The sequence below is a fragment of the Penicillium oxalicum genome, chromosome I, assembly GCF_001723175.1.
Source record: "Penicillium oxalicum strain HP7-1 chromosome I, whole genome shotgun sequence".
In the NCBI taxonomy this organism is placed as follows: Eukaryota; Fungi; Ascomycota; class Eurotiomycetes; order Eurotiales; family Aspergillaceae; genus Penicillium; species Penicillium oxalicum.
The window spans coordinates 2,064,554-2,076,613 of NC_064650.1; the positions used below are offsets into that span (position 1 = coordinate 2,064,554).

Consider the following 12,060-nt stretch of genomic DNA (forward strand, 5'->3'; position numbering starts at 1 on the left):
GGCCAACTAGCCGGATGTACATGCCCTGTCCATTCCTTTTTGAACATAGCCATATATGGATCGTGCCGATACATTTCCGCAGCTCTTCAGCTTGTCTGGGAGCTCCCCCCTCCCATTTTTTTTTTCTTTTCCATCTCTCTCTTCAGCCACTTCGAATCTCGCATCTTCTCCATCATTTCTTGTCTGCGTGTGCCGTGGCATCATTTCTTTTTCATATTTGGACGGCTCACCAGTTCCTGTGGATAGATGGTGCTTCTCGCGCGGGCTCTTTCACCTGCGATGAGAGTAGGATAGCTCTAGTCTCGTCTAGTGATCTCGCCTCGTGTTGGACTTTGACCGAGATATCTGCGAAGATAATACATTTGATTTTGGGGAGGAAGAGAGAAGGGGAAAAAATGCTTTTCCAGTATCGTAGACACTGTTCTTCAAGTAAATCAGGAGCCGCAAGAATGGCTCGGTCTCGTCCACAGCAGCTTTCTTGTTCAGGTGACTTGCCGTCGCCTTCAGACCTGCCGGGAGTAACCGCCCTTCGCCCATCACTCGGATACGAGCTCCTTGACCGCAAAACATCACCGGTCCAACCTCTCATACGTAGGTTGAACTCTATTGACTCCACAGTGGGGGGTTTATCTAGTGACCAAGTCAAATGGAATCGTCAATTTCATGCAGAATTGGTTCGAATGAGTCGGAAAGTGCTAGAGGTTGACCCTCGCCGATGACTCAGACCAGTCCACTTGTGTTCCTGTAAATATGGGACTGGTAGGTGCGCAAGAATTGATAGGCATCTCTTTTCCAATTGTCGTTTCCAAAGACCTGGAAATAGAGACACAGATCCCGAGATCTGTACTCATCAGTCACCGAATACGAGCACTCTACTGTCCCCTTCAAAAATGAGCGAGATTGCACCCTTTGCGCTGCCCCAGGTATGTGTTCACGACATAACTACCACCCACCTACTTAGACGGAGACATCCAACTTTTGTTCGAAAAGCATCATGTCTTTGCTAACAAGTTCCAAATCTGCAGTGGATTGAAGCCCACGGAGGCAAAGCTCGCCTGCCTCTAGCCGGCAGTGCCACGCCTGCTCTTTCCGTCCAAGATCTCATCGATCTATCCACGGACAAGGAGACGACCTCTGCCAATCTCTCCTCCATCCAATCCCTCAAGTTAAACCTTGGCCCACTCAACGGCAGTGAGCAGCTCCGCCGGCAGATTGCTGGCCTGTACAATGACACGATCACCGCGGACCACATTTTCCCCACGCACGGCACAACGGGCGCCAACGCCCTGGTCTTTCAGACCTTGCTCAATCCAGGGGACCATGTCGTCGCCATGTACCCGTGCTATGCCCAGTTGATCTCACTTCCAAGATCCGTCCCCAACGTGGACGTCTCATATTGGAATGTCGATCTAAAGGGCCACCGGAAACCCGATATCAAAGAGCTCCAAGCCCTCATCAAGCCCTCGACCAAGTTGATCGTGGTCAACAACCCGAATAATCCCACCGGCGCGGTCCTCTCCCAGGATCTCCAGATGGAAATCGTTGAGCTCGCTCGCTCGCACGGCCTCACTATCCTCGCAGACGAGATCTTTCTCTCTCTGCACCACGGTGTATCCGACCCTAAAGATGCGCCCCGTTCCTTTGTCGATCTGCCTGCTCCTCGTTCTTCTTCTTCTGCTTCTTCTTCCGGCACCACCACCTCATCGTCGACGCCATACGAAAACATCATCGTCACCAGCTCCATGAGTAAATCCTGGGGTCTCTCCGGCCTCCGCATCGGCTGGCTCGCCACACGCAATCCCGCCTTCATGGCCCAATGTTCCAACCGCGGCCTCTACACCATCATGGCCCTCAGCAACATCGACGAAGTCATCGCCGCGGAAGCCCTTAGTGACCGCTGCCGACCCCAAATCCTCGCCAAGCATCTGCAGATCGCACGCCAGAACGTCCAGATGCTAGATTCCTTCGTCGAGCGGAATCAAAGCGTATGTTCCTGGACGAAACCAGTTGCGGGCGGGACGGCATTTTTGCGATTTGTGCATCCAAAGACGGGGGAACCCGTGGAAGATGTGGCGTTTTGCCAGGATTTGATGCGGGAAAAGGGCGTTTTGTTGGCGCCGGGGACGCGGTGTTTTGGGATAGTTGAAAAGCGCGATGGTGGGGAGAATACGGAGGAGTTGAAGCCTTTGAGTGGATTTGCGAGAGTGCATGTGACTGCTGACCCGGTAGTGATGGAGAAGGGATTGGCGGCTATTGAAGAGTATCTGGAGGAGTTGAAGTAGGGGTGTACTGACAGTCCGTGGGACAGGGGGTAGAGACGGTCTTTCAAGGGCTTGACTCATCATCAGGAAATATAAGGATCATATGCAGTGGTGAGATTCGTGGAGTATCTAGTTAGCACCGATATTGAAGATTATACGTGCTTCACAAACAAGCATACCCAGGTATACATACTGCATACATCAAAATGCTCAGAAAAGCATCATATCCAGAAATGGCCAAAAACCAATGTCTGGAACGAAAAGGTCTCGTAACATAGATGTAGAATTCAGATCTAAATTGCATGAATCTGCTTCACAGCGCCAAAAAAAATGCCGCTACTAGGTATGGAAGTGCATAATATAAAGCGGAGTGGATCGGGTATAGAGGAGAAAACAAGAATCATCTCCATCAAAGGCAGTATGAAAAGTTCTCGATAATCACATTGTATTTACGATCCAAGGGGGGTTGAGTACACGCATTCCAATGTGAAAAACGCCGGATCCCGCAACGTATATAAGAATAAGAAAGAGAAAAGAATTTTTGGGCCGTCGAGTGTTATCGAGGCGAAGCCGCTGCAACAAATCAAAATCGAAACACACCCTTTTCTTCCGTACACTCACACGTTCACACATACATGAATACATACGATATTGTATGTGCATGTGCACATCCATGAAAAAACCCAGCTATCTACTTGCGGCCTCCTCGGCTGACCTTGGGGAACTCGAGCGGGATCCGCAGACGGGCAATGCGGCGAGCAGCAGCCTCGGCCTTGCCACCCTTGATATTCCACTTGGCAAATTCCGACTCGCGAGGCTTATCGATCCGACAGCCAAGTTCACGGAAGTATTGTTGGATCGTGTTCGAGTCGAGACGGAGGTCGTCGCGCAGGTCCGAAGGATCGGTCGCCAGCTCGTTGGGCGAGTTACCGCCCAGAGAGCTCGATCCGCCGTCCTTGGCCGGTTGGGGAGGAATGTGGAAGCTGAGGGCGCAGATGGTCGTGTGGAGCAATGTCAGGTCATGCTTGGAGAGGAAACCACCCTGGGGAGCGAACCGGCGGCGGACGGCATCCACCACCGAGTCGGGGAGGAGCGCGATGTCGGAGTCATCCACCTCCTTACCACCCTTGGCCCCGGCAGCGCCAGATGTGCTGGAAAGAATCTTGCGTAGGTCTTCACGGGGAGGAAGCTTCTTGCTCCCGGGGCCGGCACCCTTGTCGCGGCCCATGCTCTTCAATGAGCGGGTGAATTCAAGCAGTAATTGGATGAAGCGGAGCACTTGGGTCTGAGTCGTGTTGCCGGATTGCACGACGGCCACAACCCGATTGGACACGTATCGAGAGCCAGTGACAATGCTCATGCCAGCCTCCACTTGCTGTGTCCATTCGTCGATGCCGGTCAATTGACGGAGAGTAGAGTGGCCACCGGGCACCAGATTCTCGAGCGGGTAGACGTCTGCAGGGTGAGTGGCAGTGAGATTGGGAGTAGGTAAGGGCTTGGCTGCCTGCACTTCGGCCTGCACGTTGCTAGCCTTGGCTAAACCAGAAGCCACATCGGCGGGGAGGGTGGAAATGAGAGCTGCGCCAGCTTCATTGAGTGTGCCGGCGGGTGCGTTGGAGAGTTGAGCGTTTTCGGCCATGGATTGAACAGCCTTGCGAGATTGCTTAGTACCGAAGGTGTTGGTGAGGTTGGTGCGCTGGGCGCGCATCGTGTTCTGTAGAGATTCTAGTAAGCACAATGTCTCTCGTAGAGGCTTTGGCCGTCAAAGATCTTACCATTTCCTCCTCCGACTCCTCTTCCTCTTCCACGGGCTTCCTGCTGCGAAGAGCACCACGGATCGTGACTCGTCGCGCCTCAACGACTTGCCATGTCTTGCGCTCGGGGTCCACCACAGCAACATAGTGCTTCAATTGCGAATCAACATCCTCACCCGTCCCTTCGCGACCAACAAAGTCCATTTTCTCGTGTTCAGAGGACTGTAGCAGCATCTCGGAACCAATGATGCCCGGGTTCCGGGTCGCTGTCCGCTCGACATTGTGACGGGACTTGGTGTATGGGTTGAATCGCAGACCCTTGGAGTTGAGGACACCGGGTGTCGTAGCTATCAAGCGGAGAATTCCTGTCAGTCAAGAGGGGGGGAGTGGAAACAAGAAAAGGAAGCTACCACATTGCGCATACCAATTATAGGCGCCAACTCGCTCTTGTCCTCAACAACACTGGCGACAAGAGTCGGAAGAGTCTGCAGGGCAGGCTTCTTTGTTGGCCGCTCATGGCGGTCTGACGCACGCTTGCGCTTCTTTTCAATCTTATCTGAAGGCATTTTGGGGGGACCGTTCCTGCGTGAATCCCAGATTTATAGCCTCGAGTATTTGGGTCTATCTCAATCGTCAAGTTTCATCAAATTATTGCCGGAGTCGGTGGCAGAAAAAAAATCCGAGGAAATCCAAAACAGAAGGCGGTCATTGGGAAACACACACAAACGAATTCGATTTCCTGACGCTGCGGGTCATTCGTCATATAGGAATTTACGGCCATGCCAAAGTTGTGCTCGCACCAGTGAACTAAAGATTGCTAGCTCTACAAAATTTACGGAGGAACAAAAATGATACTTTTTCAAGTCATCGATTCATAACTGGTGTGGCTAGTGAACCGATCGTTCAGGAATTTTTAAACTCTCGGTTAAAAAACCTCTCCATAGCTCCCGTTATCTGAAATATTAGACACGGTCATGTAGAAAAACAAATGAGCTGGTAGTTGACCAGAAACTCGGCATCGTGAGCCCAAAGGATTGACATGGTACCAATCCTTCAACCCTCCTCCGAACACAGGAGCCTTTCCAAGCTTGACTTCACATGCGTGAAAGCCATTTGAGTGCATCTTTCGACATTTGACCGGCGATGAAGAAATCCGGGGGTAGAATGTGGTAGAGAGAATGATGTTCGAACGGGATTCCACCGGCAAATGCTGGTCTCGAGAGAGCAGAGACCGATTCCGAAATAGAAAATGCAGCTTGTTGTTCAAAAGGCATTGAACGATATGAAACGTGGTAGTCAAGATATCAATTCATCAGTTGTCTTGTTCGTCGTTCAAACGAGGGTCTCGATCCGAGAAACTGAGATGGAGGGGGCGAGTAGTTTATTTCCTGGTAAAAGCAGTTAGCATCAACAGCCTTTCCGAATTGTTCTCAGCGACAGGCGCCTGCTCCGAAAAGACAGTCGTCACAATGAGGATAAAGACTCACGATCTAGCGCGCATCTTTCTGCGCTTGCGCTTGAGACGACGAACGCGCTTCTTTCTCCACTTAGCTCTCATCTTCGTAGATGTTCTGAGAGAGAGGTCGATGTTAGCAATTGCATCCCGGGAATGGTATTTCCCTTTTTGGGCCGGAAATGCGACTCACTATTCTGCGAAAATGAGGAGAGATGGTTGAGAAAAGACAAAAGTGCGCTGACCCGCGGCGCATTTGTGTAGTGGGCAGCTTACTCAGCTAAGCGAGCCGCTAGCCGAATTGGGTGGGCTGTTCAGCAACACCACACGTGACTCGTCACATCACACAACTGGCATGTCCATCATGTAGACTTTTGCTCCAGACATGGTTGAACTTTGAGCGGTGGAGAACTTTGTTTTCCCTTTGCTAGTGATTGACGAGCTGCCAATCCAGCAATAGTGGAAATAGAGTGGGCACAAATCGCTTGCAGATGGCCCTACTTTTTCTCCCCCTCAGTGGTACACAATGCGATTGAAATAGGAATTAAATTATTCAAAATGTTGCACCTTGACCACCTCTCTTTGCCCAAGGGATGAGCTGTGAAAATGTTTTTTTCATTATATAGATCATGTCGTGTCATAAATATCCAAGATAATCAGCTTTTCCAGTCGTCATGACTCGTGTGCCAAAGGAGCAAAGCTTGATCCTTGCTCTTCCACCAGCCGACCAGGTCCCTGCACCCGACAATCTCAAGTTCGTGGGAAGAATGGACAAGTACCGGAGCCATGCATGCAGACAATGTATGTTCAGAGCTGGTATCGGTAGCTTGGGGCAAGGTCACCGAGATACTCCTCCTCAGCGGGTGGAGGTCGTGCGTCGATAGGTGCGTTATCGCGCTTGCGATTCTCACGCCAGAGAACGAAGCCGTAGATCGTGCAGGCCAGAATGGACAGACAGCAGAACGAGATACAAATGCTGTATCCCGTCTTGTAGTATGGTGCGTCACTGTCGAAGAAGGAATAGGTGGCAATAATGCCTCCGATGTTGCCAAAGCCAATCTGCCAGGCCGAACCGACACTGCGTCGATGATGGCCTCCAAGGTTCATTGCAAACCAACAGACGATGACAGGCATGGCACTGTAAGCTCCACTGGTGACAAGGAACAGTGCACCATACTCGGCCGACCGGTTCTCCGTGCCATGAATGCTGGTCAACATGGCGAATCCCGCAATGGCCAGGCAGATCGGAATGATTGTGAATGCAAAGCGGAATCTCAGGCGATCAGAACACCAGGCGATGACCAGAGAAAAGGCAAATGCGGCCGCCCATGGCGCAACGGAGTACAGTTGAGTTTTGACAGCTAGCGAAGGCGGTTGTGAGCTTGCGTTGCTGTGAGGATGAAATGACGAGGTCGAGAGGCAACTTACGAGAATATCCGTAGCTTTTGATGATGGAAGGCGCAAAGTACGCATAACCTGCACAGGGACAGAGAGATTAGCTAAGTACTGACTTGGGCAACTAACACAACATGTAGAAGCCCCAACGATGACGCACGAGATACTGACCATAAGCAGGGACAATGAGACCAAAGTACATGAATCCTCCGATAATAACTCGGTCTGTGAAGATTGTCAGATGATCACCCGACACGCGCTGAGGTTCGGTCATGTGCACTTACAGTCCTTGAGAACCGCGACGACCTCGCGCCAGCCCATCTTGATGTGGTGAGCCGATTTGCCGACATCTTTGGCCAACTTCACTCGCACGAACTCGCGTTCTTCCTCAGTCAGCCACTTGACCTCTTCGGGAAAGTCTGGCAGCACAAAGAACCACACAATGGCGAAGACACAGGTGATAACACCCTCGATGACGAACACCCAGCGCCAACCTCTCCACCCACGAGCTCCATCCATCTGTCCGATTCCATACGCCAACAGGCCACCAAAGGCGCCCGCAAGCGTCGTGGAGCTGAAGAAGAAGCTGAACCGCTTCTGTGCTTCGCTTCGCTTATACCACATACCCATCAGATAGAAGCCTTGATTGTTCCGTATTCCCCAATCAGTTTCCATCGCAACAGCAGAGAGGGTAGGGCCAATTCGGGGGACTCACATCCTGGAAACATGCCCGATTCAAACACACCCAAAAAGAATCGGGTGGTCATCAATCCACCCCAACTTGTCACGAGACCCTGGCAAATCATGACGAGGCCAAAGCCAAACATGCAAAGCGACACTGTTCAAAATGCAGCAACCGCAACGTCAGACCTATGTTATCCATCCAAAAAAAAAACAATCGCGGGTTCCATTTGACGTACACCAAACATGAGGCTTCAACTTCTTGAGAATAATATTGGATGGAATCTCGAGGAGAATATACGGCACGAAGAAGATGGTCAATGCGGTGTTGTATTTCGTGCCAGTTTGCAAATGCAGATCCTCCTTGAGTCCGAGAATTGCAGCATTGCTAATGTTCACTCTGTGCGACACAACATCAAGGGTTAGTACTGTCTCGCAGCATCGCTATCTAATGGGGTGGACAGCAAGGGTGCTCTTACCGATCCAAGAAAGCAAGCAGGTACAGCACACACAGACATGGCAAGATGTGCCAGTCAATCTTGGCCATCAACTTGCGCTCGGTGGTATTTGTGAGCGGTGGCAGGACCTGCTCATACTCTGGAGGAGGTTCCAAGACATGTGTCGGGCCCTTGGCATCTAGCTCGGGCATTTCCGATCGCATGTCTGCGGGTTGGAAAAAAGCGCTGTCAGCGGAGTTTGAAAACATACCAAGCTCCGAGGCGCATTGAGTGCATCGTCCTCAATGCAACATGTCCGGCCCTTTCCATAATTGCGAAACCCGCGCAAAAGGAGGACTCACCGGACTCTATAATGTGTGGAGAGGTCACTTTTGTGAGGTATTATGAGAGAAAGGACACCTCCAAATGAGGGGGAACACCAGCCCTTTTATTTGCGCCTCGGCTTCGCAGAGTCGCGAGCTGCAGGTCTCTTCTCCGGGGGCGCAGGAATCAGCTGGGAGAATGCAACGCTGATTGAGTGGTTCTTGTCCGCGGTTCTGGACCAGCGCACGCGGTTATTCGCCGGTATGGGGAACTTGGCAGTCAATGCGCAGGGTCAAAAAGGCCAAGCTGCCCTAGCACTGTGAAAGGAAAGAGGTTTGGAGGAAAAAGGAAAGAGTTTGCGAGTTTACGAGTTTTCGAGGAGCTGGCGCAATAATAAACGGGTTCTCTGTCTCTCTTATTGAGTCACACTTGGTCATTGGTGGCTTCGGAGGCTGACTGCATTGCTGCTTGACGACTTTACAGGCCATGGACGGAATCCACCTGGAGATCCAGTGCAGGCCCGATCTCGGCGAGTTGTGCGATGTGACTGGGGGCTCGATTGGACAGTCCCACTCTGTACATCGCAGTTTCGCGGTCACGTTCGTACAAGATCCGCAGGAGAAGTTGCGTTGAGCTTGAACCTATGAGTCTTTGATACCCAGATAATTGTGAAAGTATCCTCGGTTTAATGCACACCAAACGCAAATCGACCTCCGAGCTTTCGAGGCAACTTGGATTGGATCCTTCAGATCCTTTATGCGGGCGAGATCTCCGTGGGGTTCCGCCTCCGCCCCAGCTGGGCCCTGGCCACCTCGATGGCCGCCCCCGCAAAGTCTCTGGGCCACCTAAAGGAAACCCAACCCCTGGACTTCCACCACCGAAACTCAATCCGCCACCGAGTCGGTCTTGAGGAGGGAAGAGACTTTTGCTGGGCGGCTCGGTGCGACGTGCCCACCGCCACCGGTGAGATCAATGCTGAGTACTGACTAGTCACTGGCCTCGACCCTCGGCTATTGCACTCATTGCCGTCGGTAGCCTGTGGATATGGGCATTCTTGCATGATGGCCGGGGCTTGACTCGAATCGCGGTGACACCGGGGGACCCAGCTGCCTTTATCAGGCACAAATTAAGAGCTAGACACCCAAAACAGCTCCAGCGGCTGAACATTTACATAATGTGCAGGTGCACTGTAGTCAGTGCTGTGCGCACGGCCTATTCAGCTCTAAGCAACAGTCGAGGTACACGACTGTACATTATCCGCTCACCTGCCCGAGGACTCCGTGGAGTTTGACTTACCTCGGATGGCTAAGCTTTGATGACTGCAGTGCGGAATGTATTCCACGCTACACTTGGTGGCTTCTACTGTTCTGATAGGGCTTGTTTTACTGCCATGCACTGCAATTGCGTCTCCGTCCAGTCCCGCGCCACGGTGATTGAACCGCCAAGTGAAAGCTGGCACTTTTCAAACTTCCATCCAGGAGTCTTGTGATCCATGTCTTGCTCCTTTATGAAACAGCTTTGACCTTGACGTATCGAAGGATCTGATAGTTAAGTTCCGGCTTGCTCGGATCATCTTGACCCGGTGAAAGGCGACTGCATTCCTGCTCAGTGTTGACAGGTACCCCGGTTTGGATACAGGGTTGGCCCAAACATTGGCGCACTGGATAAACACTGGTTCAGCATGATAGTATAGACTCATCGAGTCAAAAAGGGGCCTCCACTGTGGGTTCTTGAGGGTCCGAAATAGGAGATAGTCGTCCATTGTGGACAGACCAACTTGGTCCGGTCCGCAAACACACGCGCACATCATTCTCAAGTTATTATTCAGACCTCCGAGATCGTTGATATCCCTCTCAAATCAGTACTTTACCAGTGCCTTCGCGCTAGAATTTTTCGCCTGAAAAGGGCCCCTTCCCAAATCACGCGGATGTGCTCTTTTTTGTGTGTGCATACCCGCGATAACCTTCCCGCCTTCCGCCGATCCAATCCAAGTTGTTCGTCCTCAGCCTTCTGCTTCGACGGGTGGATCGGCGGGCTGAATTTTGCGTCTGGTCGGCCATCCCGCCTTTCCGGTGGAGTTTTCCCCCCGAACGATGGACCATCTTATCAGCACGTGATGTATAAAATTGTTGTCCTGCGATAGGCGCCCGATCGCATCAAAGAGCATCCTCCATCAGCAGCATCATCTGAAATTTTGTTTCCGCTCGTCAGGTGGACTGGTATCCGCTGTGACGAAATCGAGCAGGATGTTGATTAATTGTGGGCCGCTCTCAGACTTCACGCAGGCCCGATATGTGATACATCTGTCCACAGGAAAGCGACTGGTTTTGTTCCGCCTGGCTGCGATTGACCCGTCTTGCTCCAAACCCAACGAAACGGCCGGATGGTCATACTATGCGATGGAGGCCGAGTGCCCCCATGCGGGTGGTCCGATGGCTGATTCACAGGTGGACATTGAAGACTCGGCGTACATCGTTTCATGCCCATGGCATGCGTACGATTTCAATGTGGAGACGGGGGAGTCAAGTGTGGGCATCAAGGCCTGTACGTTTCCGGTGGACGTCCGCGACGGCTCGGTGACGATCGACTTTCCCACAGAGGACAGGTCATCAATAAAATTGGATCGTGTGGAGCCGGTCAGCGAGAAGGTGAAGCTAAAGTCCAAATCCAAGTCCACGCTCACGCCGACTCGGTCATCTGCGCAGTCGGTCCCTCAAGCCGAAAATTCGAGCGCAGAACAAGTCGGCGCAATTCAATATCTCAGTGATGATGCGACCCTCTGCGACTGGGCTGTGCACATCCTGAACACCGCTCATCCAGAGCATAAGATCGAATTGACAACGCATCTGTACAACATCTTCTCCTCGCGAGAAGGCACATCCTCGCCCATGGAGATTGGACGAGGCACTGTCACCGCGCCGGACCAGCCTCCTCGCGAGAAGATGGTCGAGGTGAAACCCGGCGCGATGCCGCGGACCGGAAAGGGCGGTTCATTGAAGAGCCGAATCGCCATGCTCCATGCCTTGGCCAATATCGAGCTATGGGCCATTGATCTGGCCATCGATATTTGTGTCCGGTTTTCTACCTTCAAGACGGTCGGGGACGACCCCCAAGAGCTGCCTCGGGCTTATTTCCATGATTGGCTCAAGGTCGCCCGCGACGAAGCGAAGCACTTCTCCCTGCTCCGGACACGCATCGAGGAACTGGGTTCCTACTTTGGTGCGCTGCCTGTGCACCACGGACTATGGCAATCAGCCTCGGAGACGGCGTATGATCTGCGCTCTCGCATCAGCATCATCGCCTTGGTCCATGAGGCGCGCGGTCTCGATGTTAATCCCCTGACGATCCAGAAGTTCCGCAACGCGCAAGACTTGGAAAGTGTGGAATCACTGGAGATTATCCACAATGATGAAATCACGCACGTCACGACGGGCCACCGATGGCTGACCTGGATCTGTGCGCAGGAGGGCACGGACCCGGTGAAGATCTTCCGAGACAATGTGTCGAAACACTTCCGCGGCAGTATCCAGGGACCCTTTAATGAGGAGGCTCGTTTGCAGGCGGGCATGGATCGTCGGTATTACGGTACGACTCCGACCCCGGTGGCGGCTTCATGACCATTGAGTACGACGATGAAGAAGCTTTTCGGTCAACGGGCTCCTTCACCTTGTAGATGATTAATGAGAATTCCCCCCTTTCAAAAAAAAGAAAGAAAAAGGTTATAGCCACGCAGGATGTAAATCAAATTATTAAGT

At 52.1% G+C, this 12,060-nt stretch overlaps 6 protein-coding genes across 6 annotated transcripts; 4 read left to right on the forward strand and 2 right to left on the reverse strand.

Moving 5' to 3' along the window:
• Positions 1-890: 890 nt before the first annotated feature.
• POX_a00697 (uncharacterized protein) lies at positions 891-2,282 on the forward strand (the record flags this gene model as incomplete). Its single annotated transcript, XM_050109636.1, has 2 exons — positions 891-923; positions 1,026-2,282. 2 exons carry the CDS (start codon positions 891-893, stop codon positions 2,280-2,282), a joined length of 1,290 nt encoding a protein of 429 aa, XP_049973404.1.
• Positions 2,283-2,952: 670 nt separating this feature from the next.
• Positions 2,953-4,581, reverse strand: POX_a00698 (uncharacterized protein; the record flags this gene model as incomplete). The annotated part of the gene is made up of 3 exons (XM_050109637.1): positions 2,953-3,975; positions 4,037-4,362; positions 4,440-4,581. The coding sequence occupies 3 exons, from the start codon at positions 4,579-4,581 to the stop codon at positions 2,953-2,955; spliced, it is 1,491 nt and encodes a 496-aa protein (XP_049973405.1).
• Positions 4,582-6,275: 1,694 nt separating this feature from the next.
• Positions 6,276-8,205, reverse strand: POX_a00699 (uncharacterized protein; the record flags this gene model as incomplete). The annotated part of the gene is made up of 7 exons (XM_050109638.1): positions 6,276-6,829; positions 6,897-6,944; positions 6,993-7,088; positions 7,148-7,504; positions 7,579-7,701; positions 7,784-7,944; positions 8,024-8,205. 7 exons carry the CDS (start codon positions 8,203-8,205, stop codon positions 6,276-6,278), a joined length of 1,521 nt encoding a protein of 506 aa, XP_049973406.1.
• Positions 8,206-8,385: 180 nt separating this feature from the next.
• Positions 8,386-8,628, forward strand: POX_a00700 (uncharacterized protein; the record flags this gene model as incomplete). Its single annotated transcript, XM_050109639.1, has 1 exon — positions 8,386-8,628. One exon carries the CDS (start codon positions 8,386-8,388, stop codon positions 8,626-8,628), a length of 243 nt encoding a protein of 80 aa, XP_049973407.1.
• A 163-nt stretch (positions 8,629-8,791) lies between these two features.
• POX_a00701 (uncharacterized protein) lies at positions 8,792-9,291 on the forward strand (the record flags this gene model as incomplete). The annotated part of the gene is made up of 2 exons (XM_050109640.1): positions 8,792-8,881; positions 9,055-9,291. 2 exons carry the CDS (start codon positions 8,792-8,794, stop codon positions 9,289-9,291), a joined length of 327 nt encoding a protein of 108 aa, XP_049973408.1.
• Positions 9,292-10,551: 1,260 nt separating this feature from the next.
• Positions 10,552-11,922, forward strand: POX_a00702 (uncharacterized protein; the record flags this gene model as incomplete). Its single annotated transcript, XM_050109641.1, has 1 exon — positions 10,552-11,922. The coding sequence occupies one exon, from the start codon at positions 10,552-10,554 to the stop codon at positions 11,920-11,922; it is 1,371 nt and encodes a 456-aa protein (XP_049973409.1).
• Positions 11,923-12,060: the final 138 nt, after the last annotated feature.